The 23233-nt window shown below is 38.0% G+C and overlaps 2 protein-coding genes across 3 annotated transcripts in view; one reads left to right on the plus strand and one right to left on the minus strand.

Moving 5' to 3' along the window:
* The first annotated feature begins 583 nt into the window (after positions 1 to 583).
* The window catches only part of LOC134740587 (protein timeless-like), a 36441-nt gene continuing 13791 nt past the window's right edge, over positions 584 to 23233 (plus strand). The window contains exons 1-9 of one of the 2 annotated variants that reach the window (XM_063673113.1): positions 584 to 704; positions 14147 to 14250; positions 14706 to 15253; positions 16112 to 16265; positions 16385 to 16623; positions 16716 to 17014; positions 17089 to 17473; positions 18491 to 18682; positions 21512 to 21612. In XM_063673113.1, the coding sequence (XP_063529183.1) occupies positions 14154 to 14250; positions 14706 to 15253; positions 16112 to 16265; positions 16385 to 16623; positions 16716 to 17014; positions 17089 to 17473; positions 18491 to 18682; positions 21512 to 21612 (2015 nt within the window). In that variant the 5' untranslated portion in view covers positions 584 to 704; positions 14147 to 14153. The remainder of the gene's footprint in view (positions 705 to 14146; positions 14251 to 14705; positions 15254 to 16111; positions 16266 to 16384; positions 16624 to 16715; positions 17015 to 17088; positions 17474 to 18490; positions 18683 to 21511; positions 21613 to 23233) is intronic. The other variant, XM_063673114.1, reaches the window with a different exon arrangement.
* Positions 3323 to 5672, minus strand: LOC134740913 (uncharacterized). Its single transcript, XM_063673568.1, has 2 exons — positions 4536 to 5672; positions 3323 to 3343 (listed from the first exon to the last, which is right to left on the minus strand). Exons 1-2 carry the CDS (start codon positions 5670 to 5672, stop codon positions 3323 to 3325), a joined length of 1158 nt encoding a protein of 385 aa, XP_063529638.1.

Below are 23233 nucleotides of genomic sequence, written 5' to 3' on the forward strand. Positions count from 1 at the left end.
AGTTTAATTTTGAGTAACACTGGAGACACGCTACGCTTTGTTATTATTGCCAAACCTTGCTAACAACCTACCAACCAACCAAGTCAACCAACCTACCTCACTGGCCATTATATAGTTAGTGTTAGTGCCATCTGTGAGTGCCATTGCCAATATCGCCATCCTGCCACGGCACGGGCAATCTATCAGTGTCAACTGTCAACTTCAATAAAATTCAATTCAACTTGGAATGGAACAGCAGTTGGAACTTGGAACTTGTAGACCAAAGAGTAAAGTAAGTATATGTATAATAGGTACTGTTTGTACTTGTTTGGAACTTGCTGTCTGTCTGTTTAATTCTGAGTGTTCGTGTTTGAGTTTGACGCGATTATTTACCGTAGAAGGTACCTTACGCTCCATGTCACTTACGCACTGCATATATAACAAATATCTAAGCATTCTAAGCCGACAAATGATTAGAAAGATTATTAAATTTTAGCAGAAGATAATGTGGTTATAGGTATAGTACACGAACTATTTGTATCGTGAGTTGTTTTGTTACAAGTTTACAACAGTGCAAAGGAAAAATTTATAATATGTACTTATTATGAAAGTGAGTTAAAAGTCGAGTGTTAGTGAACTTATACGATCCTGAGTTATTGCTACTGTGATTTACGTGTAAAGAAAGTTTTGGTTTTAAATTATAATCCTTGACGATAATTTAAAAGGTAAGATACCTATTTTATTTAATATTCTGTTCAATGTACTGTACCAGATAGTCTAACCCGTTCGTATAAAAATACCGCAAATCGATGTACAGGTTAGCCGTTTGGCACACACATACTAGAGGCCAAAACAAAATTTTTGACCCGCAGTTCCTAAAAATCTTTCGCTGGGGGTGGTAAAACATTATTTTTTTTGTATGGAAAAAAAAATTCCAAAACCTATCGTATGTGGTATCATACGAAAGGGCTTTTTGAGGCGATTCTAAAAAATATCACATCATTACATTTCGGGCATATTTTTTTAATTTAAACAAAAAGAATTTTCAAAACATACCAAGTTTGGGCTCCTCCAGACACGATATGGCTGATTTTTTTTTGTACAATATACCACAAATGATACGTGATATCCTCATGTCTAACTCCAAGAAAGCAATTTTGAAAATAATATCATTAACAATTTTTTTTTAATTTTTCAATTTTACAAAGTGACAGTTCTACTTTAATACCTATTTCACGAGACTTATGGAACTATACTGCAGATACGGTACATATTAATCACAAAATGATACGTAATATCCATGTATCGAATGGGAAATACCTCTTTAACCCTTTAACTGCACCTTTTATCAGTTGGTATAGTTTGTTTAGTTTTTGACACAAAATATCAAGATTGTATCCTTCAAATACGATATACCCTATCGATTTTTCTTTGTACAATATACCACAAATGATACGTAATATCTTATTATCTAACCCCAAGAAAGCAATTTTGAAAATCTGCCTCCTGATGCTTCTCCTATCTTACCCTACCTCAGCACTACAAGTCTGGCTACAGGGTAGCGGGTCTAAACCAACCTATAAATTTTTAAAGAATTTTTTTGGTGCCCAAAAAAGGTTCTTGAGGCAATCTGTAATTTCTACAAGTGAAAATTGAATATCTAAATAGTAATAAAAAAATTATGCCAGACGATTTGGCCGGGTCTTTAACCTTGCCAGACGCGTGCAAAATATTTTTTCAAAAAATTCAAAAAAGGTTCTTGAGGCAATCTGTAATTTTTACAGGTTAAAGTTAAGTAGCTAAATAGTCATAAAAAAATAAGCCAGACGATTTGGTCGTCGGGGCTTTCTACCTGCAAGACGATCTAGAAAGTTACGTATGGCACTTACTCGTACGCAAAATTAAGTTTGTTATCCTGTAGAAATGTATGCTAATACAAAGTTATTTTTATAGTGCAGTAAATTAAAGGTAAAAGGTACAAATTAGGATGTACGATGTGATTGTGATTATGAATATGTGTACATTTATGATAATTATGTACACTATGAGTATTAGTAGGGATATAGTTAACGTAATATGACCGAATTTATAACAATGTATTGTAATTTTAATAAATACATGTATATGTAAAATAATACAATTTAAATACAGAATAGTAATGTGTTGTAATTATTATAATGTGTGAATTTGTTATTTTATTAATAAATGCTTGAATAATACAAATAATAATGAAATAATAATACAAACATGATGATGATGATGATTGTTTCATGTCCTGATGTGATAGGTTATTCAGTGCGTGGGATGTTAAAAGAGGGCGAGAATTTTATTATTTTTGCGCTACAACGCACGGATTAGAAGCCTTATATATATATATATATATATATATATATATATTTTTTTCATTGTTTTTAAAAATTTCGTTATTTTTGCGCTTCTACGCACAGTTTAAGAGATACAGCCCTATAAAGCGTTTTTTCCTATTTGTGATTTTTTTTAATAGTAATTAGGGGTTTCCTGGTCCCCAAAATTTGATTATTTTTGCGCTACGACGCACGGTTTAGCAGATACAGCCCTATAATGTTTTTTTTTGTTTTTTTATTTATTTATTTTTTATTTTGTTTTTATTTATCACATGGGTTTTTTTAAAGGGGAACGAAAATTTGATTATTTTTGCGCTACGACGCACGGTTTAGGAGATACAGCCCTATAAAGATTTTTGTTTTTTTGTTTTTTTTTTTTTCAAATATAAATTAAGGATCATCTATAGGGGAACGAAAATTTTATTATTTTTGGCGACGCATGGTTTAGGAGATACAGCCCTATAAAGTTTTTTTTTTGTTTTTTTTTTTTTTCAAATATAAATTAAGGGTCACCTAGAGAGAAACGAAAATTTTATTATTTTTCGCTACGACGCATGGTTTAGGAGATACAGCCCTATAAAGATTTTTCTTTGCTTTTTTTTCTTTTTTTATTTTCATTGTGTTCTTAGTATATTACTATAGGGCTTAATAAAAGGCATAGAGTAACTTATACTAGAGCGGTACTGTCATAGTAAATTTTGTAACCCCAGTAAATTCACTGCCATCTGTCGACACACTTTAAAACTAAAAATAGATATTTATAAAAATACGATAAAATGTATTTAAATATGGATCAATGATTTTTTTATTTGCATTAATTATTTTCATATGATTTGGACCCATGTTCTTTCACTGGTATGCGTTAAAATTATAAATAACAAACGAAACAGTCAACGCCCTCTATACGAGTGTAGACCAAAACTAGTGGCGCCATCTGATCGAGAATCAAATTTTCGTGATTTTCGAGGCACGTTTTTTTCTTAGACTGTATCTTTGATGATCTTTGATAAAAGGGAACGAAAATTTTATTATTTTTGCGCTAGAACGCATGGTTTAGGAGATACAGCCCTGTAATTTTTTTTTATGTTTTTTGGTTTTGTTTCTTCAAATATTAATTAAGGGTTACCTAGAGGGGAACGAAAATTTTATTATTTTTGCGCTACGACGCATGGTTTAGGAGATACACCCCTAAAATAATTTGTTTTTTTTAAAACATAAATTAAGGGTTGCTTACGCGGGAAAGAAAATTTGATTATTTTTGCGCTACGACTAAAAAAAAAATCAACTGTTTAGCCTGTTCGCATGAACACAGATGCCATGTTTACATTAAAATTTAAAAAAAAATACTCAATTTCGTATGAAATTCCTTTACAGTTCTCTCGAGTTGCTCCGCCCGAAACGTGATACTTTGAAGCCTGTTTTGACGCACATGAGGACGATATTTCATTGCATGTTTAAGAAAAGAAAATTAAACGATTAAAAACGATTATCGTTCCAAAAACTTGTTATTTAATTGTACAGCGAATAAAATAATTTAAATAAGTTATAGTGACGTCACAAAGTTTGTGACTCCCCCTTCCCCTTGTCATAACATGTCACATTTTCTTCCCCCCCCCCCCCCTAAACGTGTGATGTAATTAATTTCATTTCATTTATTTCAATCAACTTAATATCATAATATATTACATTATAACATTACATAAAATTATTATATTACAGTTAAGATTAAAATTAAATAAAACTATGAAAACGGATTATATCGCGTATATTGAATTTATAATACATCCCGACGTTTCGAACTCTTTACAGCGTTCGTGGTCAACGGGTGACTGAGGAAAAATTACAAAATGCAAAAATACCCACATACTAAAATAATGAACAATCATAGACTACAAACTTTAAGGCTGGTTGTACATGCAAAATCGGTTCATAAGGCTAGTTATACACTATAATTATTTTTTTTTCAAGTAAAGATATATATATATACGCGATAAAAAACTATGCCGGCTCCAACCCTACACCACGGACCCGAGAAGATTTAATTCCCTCCTAAATTGTAGGAGGGTATCCCAATATGGGACCGGCAACAAACTCGGCGGGACACATCTTTTCAAAACATCAGAATGTCCAGCATCATCCAACACTACGGTCTCACAGTCTATGTCTCGCTTGCTCCTTTATCAGGTGGACTACAGGATCCCAAGCTGGTGGTAGAGAAAAGCCATCTTCCCTATTAAAGTTTGGATATTTCTTAATCTCAATGGCCTCGCGCAGCATTCTGGGTATGTAACGCTTCTCCTTGGCAAGAACCAGAGGCTTATCAAACTTGATTGAGTGATTGGCTTTATCCATGACATGCTCACAGACAGCAGACCTAGGTCGACGGTGCTTGACATCAGCTATGTGTTCCTTCACCCGAGTGGAAATGCTCCGTTTCGTCTGCCCGACATATGATAGGCCACACTCACAGTCCAGCCTGTACACTCCTGCAGTCTGTAGAGGGGTATTGCATTTTACAGGCCTCAGGAATTGTGACATCTTCTTCATTGGCTTGAAATATGTTTTTATAGAAGCCCGCTTCAAGATGTGGCTGATCCTGTCCGTGACCCCCCTGACAAAAGGCAGAATGGCAGGCCTGCGCTCAACTGTGGGGATCTTAATGTGGGACCTCTGGTTGACCCGCGGTATCCTGAGCTCGTTTGCCTGGAGCGCGCGCCTGGCATGCTGGAGCTCCGCGGCCAGATGCTGGTCATCACATATCCTCTGGGCTCTCTGAAACAAAGATTTGCCTACTGTAACAAGTTGACTGGGATGGTGATGCGATTTGCCATTTAAGTACCTATCAGTATGAGTAGGTTTCCTATACACAGTGCGACCTAGGGTGTTATCAGGATTTCTTTTTACCAATACATCTAAGAAGGGGAGAGAACAGTCTTTTTCCAACTCCATAGTAAATTTTATTTTGCTATGGATGGAATTTAGGTGATCCAAGAAAGTTGAAACACTACTTTTTGGAAGTATAGTAAAAGTGTCATCTACGTATCTTTTAAATATCTTCGGTCGCACAGGAGCCAATGAGAGTGCCCTCTCCTCGAAGTCCTCCATAAAGATGTCAGCGACTACTGGAGACACCGGAGACCCCATGGCCACGCCGTCGACTTGAAGGTAGAATTCACCATTCCATAGCAAGTAGCCAGATGTAAGGCAATGTTCCAACAGCTTAGCATATTCCTCTGACATGTTCTGCTCACATAACCTCTTCTTGACAATTTCAATGCAGTCTTGTACCGGTAGGCTTGTAAATAGCGACTGGACGTCAAAACTGACCATGATCTCATCATCAGTCAATGTTAGGTCTTTAATCTCACCGATGAAATGGTAAGAATCCTTTGTATGCGTGCTAGTGTTACCACGTAATGCTGAGAGGCTCCCGCGAGGTACTGAGCCAATTTATATGTGGGAGCATCTATCTGGCTCACTATGGGACGAAGTGGGGCACTAGGTTTGTGTATTTTTGGCAACCCATACAACTTTGGAGGCACGGGGCAGTCAGGAACTAAACTTGCAACATTCAGATCAAGGCTGTCCGAGTAATCACTAATTAGTTCTTTAGTGGTTTTCAATACTTTCATAGTCGGGTCCGTCTTTACATGTTTGTAGGTTGTAGTATCCGCTAATAATTCCCTAATTTTCTGGTTATAATCTGAAGTATTAAGTACAACCGTCGCATTTCCCTTATCCGCTCGAAGAATAGTAAGGTCTGGATCATCGCGTAACGTTTTCAACGCGGCCAATTCATCTCTAGGCAAATTCCTTTTCGGAGGCTTGGCTTTCCGTAATAATGACGAAACATCCTGCCGTATAGCCTCCAAATCTTCCTTCTTTACCTGATTTTTCACCAGACAGTCTTCTACACTAACAATAATGTCCTCAAAAGGGATCTTTCGCGGAGCCACAACATAATTAAGACCTTTTTCTAATACTGAAAACTCAGACGTCGACAATTGTTTACTGGATAGATTGACAACCGACCGATTTGACACTGACAGCGACGTTCCGTTAGCGCTATTATTCTGAAGCCCTCCGTTATCGCTGCGTCTCGTTTTCGATTTTAACTTGTCAAACTTGGCACTTTGTCGTTTCTTGCATTGTTCAAATGTAAATGCGTAACGTTTATTACCTTGTTCAACAACATCATTAAAATCGGTGCTTGTCAACACTTCCTGCAATTGACCGGTGCCTACCTTAATCTGTTGCTCAAGTCTATAAGCCGTGTAACGGTTGTTATGGATGGTTTTGCACAGTAATCTCTCACTCGCCCGGCGAAGTATGCGTTCACTGCCGATAATGTCCTTCTTCGGAGCTATCTTCACGCATGTAGGAATAAGATTTTCATCTCGACACCTCTTCAAGAAATGCAGAGCGCAACGAGCGCGTGCGAGCTTATTCCCAAGGTCTTCATGTCGCCGGATTTTGGTTGCAACTTCCAGTCCGTACTGGTGTACATAATATTGTCTTCGGTTACCGCGATAGTTACTCATGAAATAAAACTATGAAAACGGATTATATCGCGTATATTGAATTTATAATACATCCCGACGTTTCGAACTCTTTACAGCGTTCGTGGTCAACGGGTGACTGAGGAAAAATTACAAAATGCAAAAATACCCACATACTAAAATAATGAACAATCATAGACTACAAACTTTAAGGCTGGTTGTACATGCAAAATCGGTTCATAAGGCTAGTTATACACTATAATTATTTTTTTTTTCAAGTAAAGATATATATATATACGCGATAAAAAACTATGCCGGCTCCAACCCTACACCACGGACCCGAGAAGATTTAATTCCCTCCTAAATTGTAGGAGGGTATCCCAATATGGGACCGGCAACAAACTCGGCGGGACACATCTTTTCAAAACATCAGAATGTCCAGCATCATCCAACACTACGGTCTCACAGTCTATGTCTCGCTTGCTCCTTTATCAGGTGGACTACAGGATCCCAAGCTGGTGGTAGAGAAAAGCCATCTTCCCTATTAAAGTTTGGATATTTCTTAATCTCAATGGCCTCGCGCAGCATTCTGGGTATGTAACGCTTCTCCTTGGCAAGAACCAGAGGCTTATCAAACTTGATTGAGTGATTGGCTTTATCCATGACATGCTCACAGACAGCAGACCTAGGTCGACGGTGCTTGACATCAGCTATGTGTTCCTTCACCCGAGTGGAAATGCTCCGTTTCGTCTGCCCGACATATGATAGGCCACACTCACAGTCCAGCCTGTACACTCCTGCAGTCTGTAGAGGGGTATTGCATTTTACAGGCCTCAGGAATTGTGACATCTTCTTCATTGGCTTGAAATATGTTTTTATAGAAGCCCGCTTCAAGATGTGGCTGATCCTGTCCGTGACCCCCCTGACAAAAGGCAGAATGGCAGGCCTGCGCTCAACTGTGGGGATCTTAATGTGGGACCTCTGGTTGACCCGCGGTATCCTGAGCAGCTCAGCCTGTTCTCTCCCCTTCTTAGATGTATTGGTAAAAAGAAATCCTGATAACACCCTAGGTCGCACTGTGTATAGGAAACCTACTCATACTGATAGGTACTTAAATGGCAAATCGCATCACCATCCCAGTCAACTTGTTACAGTAGGCAAATCTTTGTTTCAGAGAGCCCAGAGGATATGTGATGACCAGCATCTGGCCGCGGAGCTCCAGCATGCCAGGCGCGCGCTCCAGGCAAACGAGCTCAGGATACCGCGGGTCAACCAGAGGTCCCACATTAAGATCCCCACAGTTGAGCGCAGGCCTGCCATTCTGCCTTTTGTCAGGGGGGTCACGGACAGGATCAGCCACATCTTGAAGCGGGCTTCTATAAAAACATATTTCAAGCCAATGAAGAAGATGTCACAATTCCTGAGGCCTGTAAAATGCAATACCCCTCTACAGACTGCAGGAGTGTACAGGCTGGACTGTGAGTGTGGCCTATCATATGTCGGGCAGACGAAACGGAGCATTTCCACTCGGGTGAAGGAACACATAGCTGATGTCAAGCACCGTCGACCTAGGTCTGCTGTCTGTGAGCATGTCATGGATAAAGCCAATCACTCAATCAAGTTTGATAAGCCTCTGGTTCTTGCCAAGGAGAAGCGTTACATACCCAGAATGCTGCGCGAGGCCATTGAGATTAAGAAATATCCAAACTTTAATAGGGAAGATGGCTTTTCTCTACCACCAGCTTGGGATCCTGTAGTCCACCTGATAAAGGAGCAAGCGAGACATAGACTGTGAGACCGTAGTGTTGGATGATGCTGGACATTCTGATGTTTTGAAAAGATGTGTCCCGCCGAGTTTGTTGCCGGTCCCATATTGGGATACCCTCCTACAATTTAGGAGGGAATTAAATCTTCTCGGGTCCGTGGTGTAGGGTTGGAGCCGGCATAGTTTTTTATCGCGTATATATATATATCTTTACTTGAAAAAAAAAATAATTATAGTGTATAACTAGCCTTATGAACCGATTTTGCATGTACAACCAGCCTTAAAGTTTGTAGTCTATGATTGTTCATTATTTTAGTATGTGGGTATTTTTGCATTTTGTAATTTTTCCTCAGTCACCCGTTGACCACGAACGCTGTAAAGAGTTCGAAACGTCGGGATGTATTATAAATTCAATATACGCGATATAATCCGTTTTCATAGTTTTATTTCATGAGTAACTATCGCGGTAACCGAAGACAATATTATTAAAATTAAAGTTAAATTAGACTAAAATTATATTAAACCCCTAAAATAATTTATAAATTATTTATTATTTAATTATATTATATGACCCCTAAAGATGAAAAAAATATTCATGAACACAGCCAATTGCGGTTCGAAAAACATGTAAGTGAGTTGGTCAAGTCTTGTTTTTTTCGCCTGAAGGTTTTATACCAAATTCGAAACCTCTTAATTGAGGAAGTACGTAAGATTCTATGTGAATCACTTATTCTCTCCAAACTGAATTATGGAGACATAGTGTATGGGCCAGGTCTACTAGAGAAAACTCGTCGTCTTATACAACGAGTACAGAATGCCTGCTACCGTTTTTGTTATTCAATCCCGCCTAGGAGTCACATAACGCCACATTTAAATAAGGCCTCTATACTCAATATGTCGTCTCGCAGACACCTACACCTTGCAAGTCTTTTGTTTAGTGTCATGAATGATAAAAAACCTGAATATCTGCACTCAAAAATACACATTTCCTCCTTTCACAAAAGACACGGTACCAGATCCACCAGGCGTTGCCTTTTAGAAACGCACCCGCACAAAACTGTCGCTTTTACTGGCTGCTTCCGGTATCTGGCAACCAAGTGCTGAAATAATATCCCCCCACCATTAAGATGCCTTAAAACAAAAAAATCATTCAAGTTTCATTTCAAAAACACCTTTTAAATAAACAACTTAGGAATTCCGTACGGGTACTTAGTTACAGATTACCGGATGTAGTCTGTAGGACGTTCACTACAGCTGTATTTGTTAATACTACACATACGCACCAACACTCACCACATCTATACATCCCTACGACACATCTATTCTATTCAGACATTATAATGGCAATTTTATTAGAAATAGGACAATTATTCATTACTATTATAACATTATAATTTCTACATTGATAGTCTGTTAGTGACCTGGGTTCTAGCAGAATTACCAGTGCTTCGCTCGAAAGAGCGGTGTATAACTGAGCCAGAACCCTTTTGTTTTGCTGCAACGCACACAGCAATTCTACGGTTTATTTTTTTAAGTTTTGTTCTTTATCTTAATGTTGCTTTTTTATATCTCCTGTGTTTCTTCTGTTTTAATATGTGTGTATTGTGGCAAACAAATAAATGGTTATTCTATCTATTTATCTATCCATGCACGCCATGTTTACATTAAAATAAAATAAAAATACTTCCCGGCCTAGGCCTTCGTCATAACTGCCCATGGATCTACAATAGAGATACAGCTGGACATATTGTCGCTAATTTCATATGTAATATGCCCACACCCTATTCATACCCATAATTCTATACACATAATTACATCTTACATCCAAATTTGTACCTTTCTATCTTTAATTTTCTGCACTACAAAAATAACTTTGTATTAGCATACATTTATACAGGATAACAAACTTAATTTTGCGTGCGAGTATATGCCATACGTAACTTTCTAGATCGTCTGGCAGGTAGAAGGCCCCGACCAAATCGTCTGGCTTATTTTTTTATGACTATTTAGATACTTAACTTTAACCAGTAAAAATTACAGATTGCCTCAAGAACCTTTTTTTGAATTTTTTGAAAAATGTTTTGCACGCGTCTGGCAAGGTTAAAGACCCGGCCAAATTGTCTGGCATAATTTTTTAATGACTATTTAGATATTCAATTTTCACTTGTAGAAATTACAGATTGCCTCAAGAACCTTTTTTGGGCACCAAAAAAAAAATCTAAAAATTTATAGGTTGATTTAGACCCGCTACCCTGCAGCTAGACTTGAAGTCGGTATTGCGGTAAGCCGTTCTCCCTATCCTCGGCGGCCGAGGTGGGATCGCAGGGGAAGAGAAGTGATGGTATTTCGATGCGCCACTCTCCCTATCCCCTGCGAACTTGGCGGGGCCGTTCCGCTGTAACGGCGTTGGTGGGGCTGCAGAGGAAGAGGAGTGTCGGTGTTACGATCTGCCGTTCTCCCTGTCCTCTGCAGCCGAGTTGTGGTTTTGCGGCAGAACCATAGACCTGATCTGTCGCCGGGCGCCGGGGAAATTTCTGGCGCCCGTGGCTTCCTTGTGGCGGACTCCGGGGGGGTCCGCTATAATGCAGAACGGAAGCCGAGGAGGAAGGCGCGTCGTACCATCTGGCGCGCCTAGCGTGAAGGGTCTTCGGGCATTCGCGAAGGAGCCGCTCGTGGGCGGCTGTCGCCGGTGGGGTCGCGGATGAGTACGTAAGCGTTCCCGTAACCCCACCAATAGGGCGGTGAGGCGGCATATGGGAGGTTTTTTAGTGGGTACACCGTGGGCCTCATTAGCCTAGACGGGAGTCCCACATAACCACTCGGGACACCCCCCGCACCCGGGTGGTATGCGGAATGCATTTTTCCCTCCTATAAAAAAAAAAGGGTAAGATAGGAGAAGCATCAGGCAAATTTTCAGCTTGCCTCAAGGACCTACTCCAAATTTCTACCAGCTCTCCGTCTATAGTCAACGCTTTATTATTTAATAGGTGTCTGATTAAAATAAACATTTAAATCCGACTGTCTTTCTTTTCTTAGCTTGTTTGCCTTATAACAAACTTAAAAAAATGCTTGACCAATTGCCCATCCCATTGCCTGCGTTTAATTGACTCTCTCGAAACTTTGTCTCGTAAAACAGAGATATCGCTCTTCCAGATAGGTAACTGGATAGAAACTAACTAAATAATTATAAGGGATTTAAAAAGCAAACTTTACTATTGTCATGTTTCTACATAATTTATAACGTTAAAACATGTTGGTAGAATAGGTTATGTAAGTGTTACAGGAATATTTTATTCTCAGCACCATCCAGCTACCTAATCGTCCGAACCGCGTCATATGAGCACGTTCCGTTCGTCAACGTTCGTTCGTAACGCGGGCCGCGCACGTTATAGCTCTGGGCACGTTAACTGGGCACGTGCGCCGGCCACGCGACTCGCGTAACCTACTCTGGGTCCTGCCTGCGCTCGCTAGCGTCACGTGTATACTCGTAGGGTATTTCAACATCTACGTAGTAGTCTTCGAGAGGGCGGATTCCCCTTAGTATGTGATATAATATTTTTTTATTGGGATTCCGATTCGCTCGCCAGCGAAACTCGCTTTGAATTCTGATGGCATTTCAATTTTAAAGTAAAATGTTTAAACGGTTCGGTTTTTCCTTTTTAGGATTTTTTATACTACGGCCACACTAGGGCTTCCAAATGTAACGGTTTGCTATAAAACCTCGTTCGTGTTTAGCCTTTTGTGCTGGCCGGCTGTTAAAAGTGAAATCTTTGGAAATCTGTCACTAAGAAAATTGTGAAGATCAGTGACATTTCTTTCACAAATAATCTTCTAAATATTTAAAATATTAATATATAATTCAAACATTGACACAAACTAGCTAGATCGCGAGTTGCCGATCATTTTTAAATCATAATATGCTGTGTACATTACCCCGGATCGGGGACCGAGTCTGGGGTTGAGATACTCACCTACCAACCTGGATGCGCAATGCGCATGCTCCTCTACGTTCCGGAAGGTTCCCGTGCTGAGGATCCGGAACCACGGCTGAAGACGTCTATCTCCGAGTGCAACTTTCTGCAACGTAGTGCAGGGAAGTGACTCCTATCAAAGACTTGTTTCGCGCTAATTTACTAATCTGCCAGCTCAGAATTAGACTCACGGCCATATCTTCCTTTTAGTTAGTTTTTAGTTTAAATACATTTTGTAATTTTAATCCGGGTATTTTTCTTCAACGTATCCTATCCTACTAAATGCGACTTAAAACGTCACACAAATACCGGATGTCACGGAATACCAGTATTAATACCGAAACTCTTCATCAATCCCGGGATCCCGGTATTGAATATGGATTTGGAGTTTTAGTAAATATTGAGAGTTAAAAGGCAAAATATTACACATCATAAGTGCTAATAGTTTTATTTATACATATATCAAGTCAAACTGACACTGGAGCACAGATTAATAAATAGTGAGGACACCCTAGTAGTAGAAATTAAATGAAAAAACAGCCTGAATACCTCGTGAATGTTAACTCTCAAATTCACTTTGAGGGCTTTCCAAGTGAATACTGGCACCGTCACTCTATGGTCAGTGATAAAAAAGAGCAAAATTAGTAAAATCCTAAATCGGTTATAATACTCCGAAAACCGTGCAATGGTGTTATTTTTAAGGGTGTCCTACCTCCAGTGTCAGTTTGATGTGCTATTTTTGGGACACCCTGTTTATCTATTTTGTAGGAAATTTTATACATATTATTTACGTAACAGACATTTTTTGCTATGGGCTATCGTTTAGGAGTTATTTACGAAAAACTATAAAAAGGGACCTTCAAATAACCCCTGCCTACCCGTTAGCTTCACCCCCACCCCCCGGTACACCAATTTCACCCGATTGACAATTTCTGGTTTTCGTTTGGTAAGCTACTGTTGCTACCAGCGGAATAGATGCCGCGATTTCTAATACTCGACTACTCGACACTTGAAATTAATTTATTGCACTAAATACAAAACAACGAAAAACTAATTCCAAAGTAGTCAATCACACTTACACCGAACTTCAGTGGAAATGATTACGTCATATGGTCCACAAACTAGTTAGAAGCTGTAACTAGCACAGAAAACGTTCATGATTGTCGATCGTAATAAGGAGTAAGGACGACCGACAATGAGGTATCCTAGTCATTAAACTTTAAGCGTGTATAGTTCCAAGTTATCGCTGGAATTATAAACTGAAATAGATATCATACACTAAAGAAACAAGAAAAAATTAATTAATAAAATACTTTGATTTGTTCCCTAGTTGGGTATCTGGGGCTGGAATTCACAACTTTTGTACAATACACATGATTGATTATTTTAAGTGTCTAGAGACTGTTTTTGAACAAAACAAAATTTCGTCAATTTTGACATGATTTATAAAATCATTGATATCTCGGAATCCATAAGCGACAATGTGGTACCTTTAGCCTGAGAACGTCACAATTTAAGTAGGTACTTCTAGCACTTTTCGGACTCTTACCCATTTTTTTTTTGTTGCAGATAAAATATGGAGTGGGTTCTTAGGAGTCCAAAGATTCATAGCATATTCAGCAATCTTGGCTTTATGCACGCAGATGGATATCACATAAATGACAACTGTAATGGTGAGTTCAATTCGTTAGATAGTACATTGGCAACAGACAAAGACAATAATATTTTTTTAACAATTGATTATTTTGTAGTATAGTATACAAGTAACATACAACATACAACTAAAGGTATCGTTAAAGGATTCGTTTCTGGTATTACCAGCCCATCGTTGGTATTAAAAGTCGTCAGTCGCTATTCCGAATCCCTAGCTCGAAACCTGCTCGAAACGAATCCTTTACCGATTCCTTACGTTACGTACGTTATTTGTATACTAATACTACAAGATAATCAAGGGTCAAAATACAACAGTTTAAGTGACTGGTTTAAAAGTGAATGAGGAACCTACTGTAACAGATACGAGTAGTCGACATAATTCTCAGTAAACGAGACAGTGTCTGATTAGAAGGTGGTGCAATATTAGGTCCAAAATAACATAACGAGGAATTAATAACTTAAAATATTTTTTCAGCTGCCCTCGAAACTATTTTACACAATATTATAACTGAAGACAAGTATCTACGGACATACCGCAGGAGCATTAGTTTCGGGCAAAACATAAAAAAAGACTTAATACCTCTTTTGATACACGCTAAGGAAGATAAAACTATAGAATTACTAGTGAGAATACTAGTCAATTTGTCAATACCCATAGAGTGCTTGCTATCAGTTGAAGTAACATCGCAATCAGATTTTGGTTTGCATATAGTATTTGAAATAAACCAGTTACTCACAGCCACTAAAGCGGCCTTTACTGGTCCACGGGCAACAAAAGTAGTTGTAGACTTTTTAAAGAAAAATGTGGATCCTGGTCAACTAAAAGTGTCACCGGAACAATGTACAAATATAAGTAACAGTCTCTTGTTATTGAGAAACATACTACATATACCAGAGGACGTTAAAAGTCATATTTCAGGCAACAATGAATCTGGTCACGCCGTACAAAATCAGATTCTCTGGAACATGTTTAGCCAAAGCGTTGAGAAAGTACTGATTAAGCTAATGATTATACCGGAAGCGGTAAGTGATCAGCTCTCCAATGTTACATTTGCTTTCGAATCTCGCAAACTGCTTGTTTGCTATGTCAATTAAAAGCAGTTCCCGGTCGTATGATTCGGTTTCTTGAATAACAGTAACATACAAAGTTAGTATAATTATGATCATCGTTCGAATTCGAATCGTGCAATATGGTAGGTGCTTCTAATGACAAAAAAGCAATATCTGATCGTAAGATTCGATTTCTAGCAATGCAACAGTTAAACAAAGTTAAAAACAGCTATGTATTGTCAAATATAGTTTAAATTAAAACGAAACTAAATTTATTAATTAAAACTGAATCGGGGTGGCCACGCGGATATTTTCCAAGTGATTAGTGACCCCAGACCTTCGGTGATCGCTCCGTGCTTTGTGTTACGTGATGGGGTTTTAACGTAACGACGACTCCTGCGCCTGCGCTGGCGGGTCCCGTGCTCCAGCGCCGCGCTGACGGGTCCCGTGCTCCAGCGCCGCGCTGACGTCTCTCTGCTGTCCCGTTCAACACCCTTTTGGTCTGTACGATGGCTTTTACACACAACTGCCTGCCATAATTTCTCCAGGTGGTTCTATAAACTTCTCACTTACAAATTCGGTGACATGTCAACAAACTAAACGTATGCGTACATATGCTGTTTCTATTTTTTTTAGAAGATCATTATTATTCATGTAACACTTAAAGAGCTCTTACATTTTGTACAGTATGAACTATATAACCCTTTGTAGCGCTGCGATTTTTTTTCCTGTTGATTGCTGTAAAGTCTCAAAAATAAAAGATTGTTTATTATACATAATGCGATGTTGAATGAGATTAGGTTTGTGTTTTGTACTTATTTTATTTTCCAGACTAATTGGGGAGTTACAATGGTACAACTTATAGCACTGATGTATAAGGATCAGCATGTTGTTACATTACACAAACTTCTCAATATGTGGCTGGAGTCGTGTAATTCTGAGAGTTCAGAAGACAATGAAAGTAACACTTCTCCGCCGGATAGAGGTACTTAATGAATATAGTAAAAATTATATGTAGTTAATATAGACGTGTTATATGAGATTTATTAAGTAGTAGATGTAGATACCAACCAAAATGCATTAAAAACATATAACATGTTTTAGGTAGTGAAGATTCGTCACCTATGCTGACATCAGATCCGACGTCGGATTCGTCAGATACGGGTGGTAGCAGAAAAAGTAACGATGAACCAAATTCCGATACCAATGGGTGGGCAACTTCCGAAAACATTACAATGAAAGATGAGAATCAACAGTTTCTACTTCCACTACCTGATGAGAATGACATTGACATGAGGGATCAGGACGCATCGACTGGCGATAAAAATATGAAGTCTGATAATGTATGATAGATACGTTTCTACTATTGAAGTTAAGTGTTTGTTACATATTTATAAATTAAATTATGATTGTTGATGTAACTTAAATATTACAGGAAGAAAAAGTGATGTCAGAAGATTTAGCAACCGAGACAAGTAATAATCAACAGCCAGTAAAGGCTGAGAAGAAGGGGAAGGGGATAATATCTGAAAATTCTGACTGCGGATATGGAACGCAAATCGAAAATCAAGAGTCAATTTCTACTTCAAGCAACGATGACGAGATACCTTTCAAAAAACCAGTTCATCAAAAACCACACAATCCTAAACAAAGAGTAAACACCAAGGCACGGACTGGTGTTACATTACAAGAGAGAAAGCGTAAGAAGATAACTAAAAGGGGTAAAGCGAACATGTAAGTAAATTTTAACGTGATTTTTTTTATTTACATGAAATAATTAAAGTAATTCACAATTAATTGCATTTCAGTGAAAATCTAATTCGTTATTTCAGCATAAACGTACAAGGGCTTACTCATCAAACTCCAACAGATGATGACATATCTAATGTGCTTAAAGAGTTTACTGTTGACTTTTTACTCAAAGGTTACAATTCTTTAGTACAAACACTACATAGTCAAATCCTCACAAACGTATTATTGGAAATCGACACGTCACATTTTTTCTGGTTAGTGACCTACTTTCTGAAGTTTGCTACCCAAATCGAGTTGGATTTAAAACATATTTCCGGTGTAATATCGTTTGATATAGTGTCATATTTGACCGCCGAGGGTGTCAATTTATGTGAACAATTTGAATTGGCTGTTAAGCTAGACAGAAATAACTTGAAGCCAAGTAGCCGGCGTCTTCATCTGGTAAGTGTTCACATGTCATATGATACTGTTTTTATAGTAGTCCTATTCTTGTATGATAAACCCTTAACCCTTTACCTACGGGGACTTTGAACACCCAGTCACCGCTCAATACGGGCATGTATTGGCGAGAGTCAGCGGTTTGACATAATTTCACTTAAGTACTTGTAACTTTTGAAGTACTACAGCTACGTGCTTGAAATTTCACACACACATTAAGTATAATATGCTTAATTAATAACTAATCACTTGGTGTATTTATATTCACTAATATTTCTTATTTCATACTTAATATTAATCACAAAAAAATTGAAGAATTTTAAGTTACTATTAGCGAATTTCTCAAGATTAAGTCTTAAAGTATTAGTTTATTATATATGTAACACAACGAAATACTTAAATGATGATAATTATTGAAATATTGCAAAAAATCAATTACTTGAATTGTTGCATAGAAACAAATCTCTGCTACGGACAAAAAGTAGTGATGTGCGCATATCGATACAACTGTCGATATTTTTGTAAGTACGGAATAGAAGCTCAGCAAGTTATGTATTTAGTAAAAAAAATATTATTTTCCAATTTTGTAACTTTTTGGACAAAGAAAATGCAAAAAACTAAAATTAACATTCAAAACACCCACACGTATCACTCCTACAACAAGTCGATGAAATATAAAACAACACTAGGACGGCCATATTGAGTTCAATTATTTGCGCTTCTGTAGTACGGGTGTCAACCCCAGTTGACAGCAAAAAAGCGGTAATTTTTAAAATATGTTTATGTCTGAGCCATCTACCGAAACATTATGATATTTTCTTCTTTGCACCTATATTAATCCCAATGCATAATGTGACCGCTATCACCGAGACACAAGGTCTCGTTTTGATTTAAAAAAATATTGAACATGAACATATCTTCGATCAACTATAGTTGACACCCGTACTGCAGCGGTGTTGCCTTACTGGCAACTCCTGTTGACACCCGTAGGTAAAGGGTTAAATAACCTTGACTTTTCAGGTTGTTACAGCCATCAGAGAGTTTATACAAGCTATTGAAGTGTACAAAAAATTTCCGCATATTAATACTGTTGATAAAGACGCCCTTATAACATTACAAAACAAAATGTGTGAAACCGATGAATTGAGGTCACTTTTAGTGCTGCTGTTACGTCACTATAATCCGAAATACCATTCCAAGCAGTATTTACAGGTATAAATTAAGAGCTTTTTATGTAAACATTATTTCTGTTTTAAATCGGTTGTTTATTGCTTTGTGTAAAGGTACTTATGGCGATTATGGCGAACATTCGGTACACAATAGTACATTTCATGGCAAGTGCGAAAAGTGTGTCATTATGTAACGAGTCTGTCTTTCATGAGCCGTAGGCGAATCGGTAGGCTTGCGAGAGCTCTTGCATGCGAGATTAGGGCGATGGTTCTGCAATTTTCATAATTCTTGGTGGAGCCATTTTTATGGATTGGAATAATTTAGATTCTGCCTAGAGTTCTTGTGCCATTTTCCTGATCTTCAGACATAGTTCCATGTTGCATGTATCCAAGAGTACCGATGATGTATTACAGGGTGACTTCGAATTGGTAATACAAAACACTTGATTGTGGCTCAGTTAATGCCAAATAATATATTACGTTAACCCCGTTGTTAAAATTAGCTGTATTTTATTAATTATCGCTAATTTTCTAATAAAACAAATAATTAAAGTCCCGAAGTGTGGTGACCCGAGTATGGAGTATAGAAGTAAATACCCACATTAAATTGATTAAATACCTAACTGTCATACCTGTCACTCTTATTTTCTTTGGCAAGTGACAATTACTAACAACGTAACGACAGTCAAAACACGTTTACTTCATAAATACTGTGGCAGGTGATAACCAAGAGGAAAGTGTTCATTAGAAATTCATTTAACTTCTTTTTAACCGACCTTCTTTTTTATGTTTATTACTCCATAACTCCGTCATTTCTGGCCCGATTTTGAAAACTCTTTTTTTGATTGTAAGTATATACATACAGATTGGTCCCGTTTTTGTCAAAACGCAGTTCTGATGATGGGATCTATGAGGAATCGAGGGAACTCCTCAATTGTTAAAGGCATACATATAGTGATTTTTGTATTTTCATCAACAAATCAAGCATTTACATTAAAAAAAGTGACATTTGATAAAGCGGAACTGCTGATGATGATCAGAACGGAACTCTTCAATGACGCATAGTTCACGTTTGGCGATTTGTCCTCTTCGTTATGTTTGTTAAGCAAGTTAGGTTTTCAAGACGCATTTTTGTCAAGCTCGAGTTCTGATGATGGGATCCATGAGGAATAGAGGGAACTCCTCAAATGTTAAAGGCATACATATAGTGATTTTTGTATTTTCATCAACAAATCCAGCATTTCCATTTAAAAAAGTGACATTTGATGAAGTAGAGCTGCTGATGATGATCAGAAATATCAGAATAGAACTCTTTAATGACACATAGTTCACGTTTGGCGATTTGTCTTCTTTTTTATGTTTGTTAAGCAAGTTAAGTTTTAAAGACACATTTTCGTCAAGCTCGAGTTCTGATGATGGGATCCATAAGGAACCGAGGGAACTCCTCAAATGTGAAAGGCATACATATAGTGATTTTTGTATTTTCATCAACAAATTTACATAAAAAAGTGACATTTGATGAAGTGGAACTTCTTTGAACTGCGATCCTCACAGAACCGAACTGCTATCAGAAAAGTGAGTTAGGTTAGGTTAGAACTGTGACCCTTACAGAAACGAAATGCTATCAGAATATTGGGTTAGGTTAGGTTAGAACTGTGACCCTTACAGAAACGAAATGCTACTAGAAAAGTGTGTGGTTTTACCTGTCTTTGCTGCTGTGTCTTTCATTTCATTGTCTGGAGTGCACCATCAACAATAAGTAACCTCTCAACGGCATCCCCCATTGAAGTCGGTTTTTTTTCTTAAAAATTATTTAATCATTATGTTAGGATAACCATGTGAAACCTAAAAAATGTAAAAAATTAAAACCTAAAAAAAAAAACTTGTTTATTTTTAAAGCATGAGACTTAATTAGGCTTAGTTTAGGGAAGATATGTGTAAAACATTGATTTTGTATTACGCAGCGTATTACGTACGCACACAATAGGTAAACGAGTGTTTATTCGCCAACAAACTGTTCTGCCGTGGGCCCGCCGCGCCGCGGCTTCGCTTCGCGTTCGCGAGTTGTTCGCTAAGACGCTGCGTTACCAATGAAGTTGAAGTCACCCTTTGCGTAAGAGAGCGACGCACCGATAAACATATTAAATTGAATTGCATTCTGAAATAACTTTCGCTGAATACAGTCCCAGATTCAACTCAAACTGGGGCTAAGACGGGTCGATTTTTAAGTATCGTTGTTTACTTTTTGATATCGACTCGCATCAGAGCAGTATGTTAAAATTTCCTGCTAACACGGTTTATAATTGAGTATAGTCACCCTAGTATACCCCAGACTCTTCAACAGTTCTCCTGGAATGCCATCTTATCCCGGCGAGTTCCCACATTTGAGGGATTTTATGGCGTGTTCTACCACTGAACGTAAAATATCCATCCGGCTCGTTAGTTGCCCATTCGACTACTTCGGTGGTGTTCACTGGTACCGGTCTCATATTGAGAATGGCAGTAAAGCTTCCATACCTCTCCTGGTCGTTGGTGGAGCTCGTTCCACACTCCTTCAGCCCTACTAGACGTCTCGTATTGTTTTTAAAGGAGCCCTAGTATTTTGAATGAATGTGAGTGTGTAGTGTGTACTCTTCGAAATCACAATTCGTAATAACATTATGCGATTTTACTCACGGTTTTCTAACTCTAGTTGTGTATAAACATATGTATCTAGTGCTCCGTGTAAAACTTTGTTCACGGAGCACTTCGGTCTTGCTAATCGATTAAAAGCGTTTTTTGTCCCTTTTTTATTGACTGGGGAAACAATGTAAAACCAAACGATTGCTCGCATTCTATGTTCTTAATTCTAATTGTTTGGTATGTTTTACAGGACCTCGTTGTAACAAACCACATACTGCTGACATTTTTGGATAGCGCCATGAGAAACCCGAACTACACCGGTTCTACCGACATTGTAGAACACATTAAACAGTACGTACACGTATTCCCTATCTCGTGCCGTACCTATATCGGTAATTCGGTAGGTAGGTAGGTATCAAACACAATATTGATATAATTACTTTGTAGACGCATGCCGTGCCGCGTGACTTACTAGGTTTTATGTTGTATGTATACTATGTATCCTAAAATATTTTGTCGTTCCTTATTCACCACGGTAAACAAACTACCTCAAGTTACCGACATCATGAAATATTGATGTACCTAATTACTTGCTTACGGCTTTGGTTAGAATTAGGGGTCACAAAACCGTGCATATTTTTGAAATGCGGTTTTTCGGTTTTTGTAGAACAGCAAAACCGGGTTTCCGGTTTTTTCGGTGTTTTCGAGTTTATGTATAATTTGTAAAATAAACAAGAACTTACTTGTAGAATCAACGATTTAATAATCAGTCTGCAATAAACATTTTTAACAAGAAATACTAGTAGAACAGAGATTAGAGATTAATTAACGTGATGCATGCATCACATATAAAACATGGCCGCCATTACTAAAGTATTAAACTACATAATATTTATATTATAACTTACGTCAAACTTTAGTTCTAATTAGGCCAATAAATGTAACAAAACATTCCTTTTCTGGAACTAAACTTATAAATACATTTAACATTAGAGAATAGGCATATAGTCGAGAAATTCGGACGGGCACCGCCGTGGCGGGGTGGCCTAGGGGTTCATGGCGTTAGCCGCGATAGCTAAAGACGCCGGTTCGAATCCGGCCTTCACCATTGGAGGGCTTCGTCACTTTTTCTTAAATATATGACATCTATTACAATTTTTAATTTACCTAGTCGGCTCATAAGTTCTGTCATATACATAGTATCAAATAAAATCAAAAGTTTAAGTTTATTCCGTATAATTTGTACAGCGTTTGAAAGCTTATAAACTAGAGAATCTAAATGTATAACATTTATTCAAAATGACCGCCATAATTATCTACACAGGCTTGAAGTCTTCGTGGCCAGTCGTCAATGGATTCACGCACCACTTTCATGTCGATATTGGCCACTGCCGTAGCAAGAGATTTTTTCAGCGAGTCTAGTTTTGCATGAGGTTTTGAGCACACCTTTTCCTCTAAATACTGCCATATTTTATAGTCTAAAGGATTAAGATCTGGGCTAGAGGAGGGCCAATCTTCATGCCGTATAAAGTCGATTTTATTGGAGGCGAGCCAGGCTTGTGTAGACTTTGCCTTATGGGCTGGAGCAGAGTCCTGCTGGAAAACCCAATGCTGGTTTAGAAACATCGTATGGGATAGTGGTTTCACAATATTAGTCAACATCGTGTCTTGGTACACTTTGGCACTAGTTTTTACTCCTTTCTCACAAAAATGCATACTAGTGACGCCCGCATAAGAAACTCCCAGCCAAACCATCACAGATGAAGGGTGATGACCTCTTTGAATACGGGGAATGCTATTAGACGCTTCTTTACTATTGCGAGCGTACACTCTATCATTTTGTTTATTACAGTTTTCTTCTATGTCAAAAATTTTCTCGTCCGAAAACAGTATACAACGGTGCTTATTTTTAGCGTACTTCTTCAATAAAGCTTTAGATCTTTTAAGCCTTAAAGCTTTAAGCCGACCATTG

The sequence above is a fragment of the Cydia strobilella genome, chromosome 4, assembly GCF_947568885.1.
Source record: "Cydia strobilella chromosome 4, ilCydStro3.1, whole genome shotgun sequence".
NCBI lineage: Eukaryota > Metazoa > Arthropoda > Insecta > Lepidoptera > Tortricidae > Cydia > Cydia strobilella.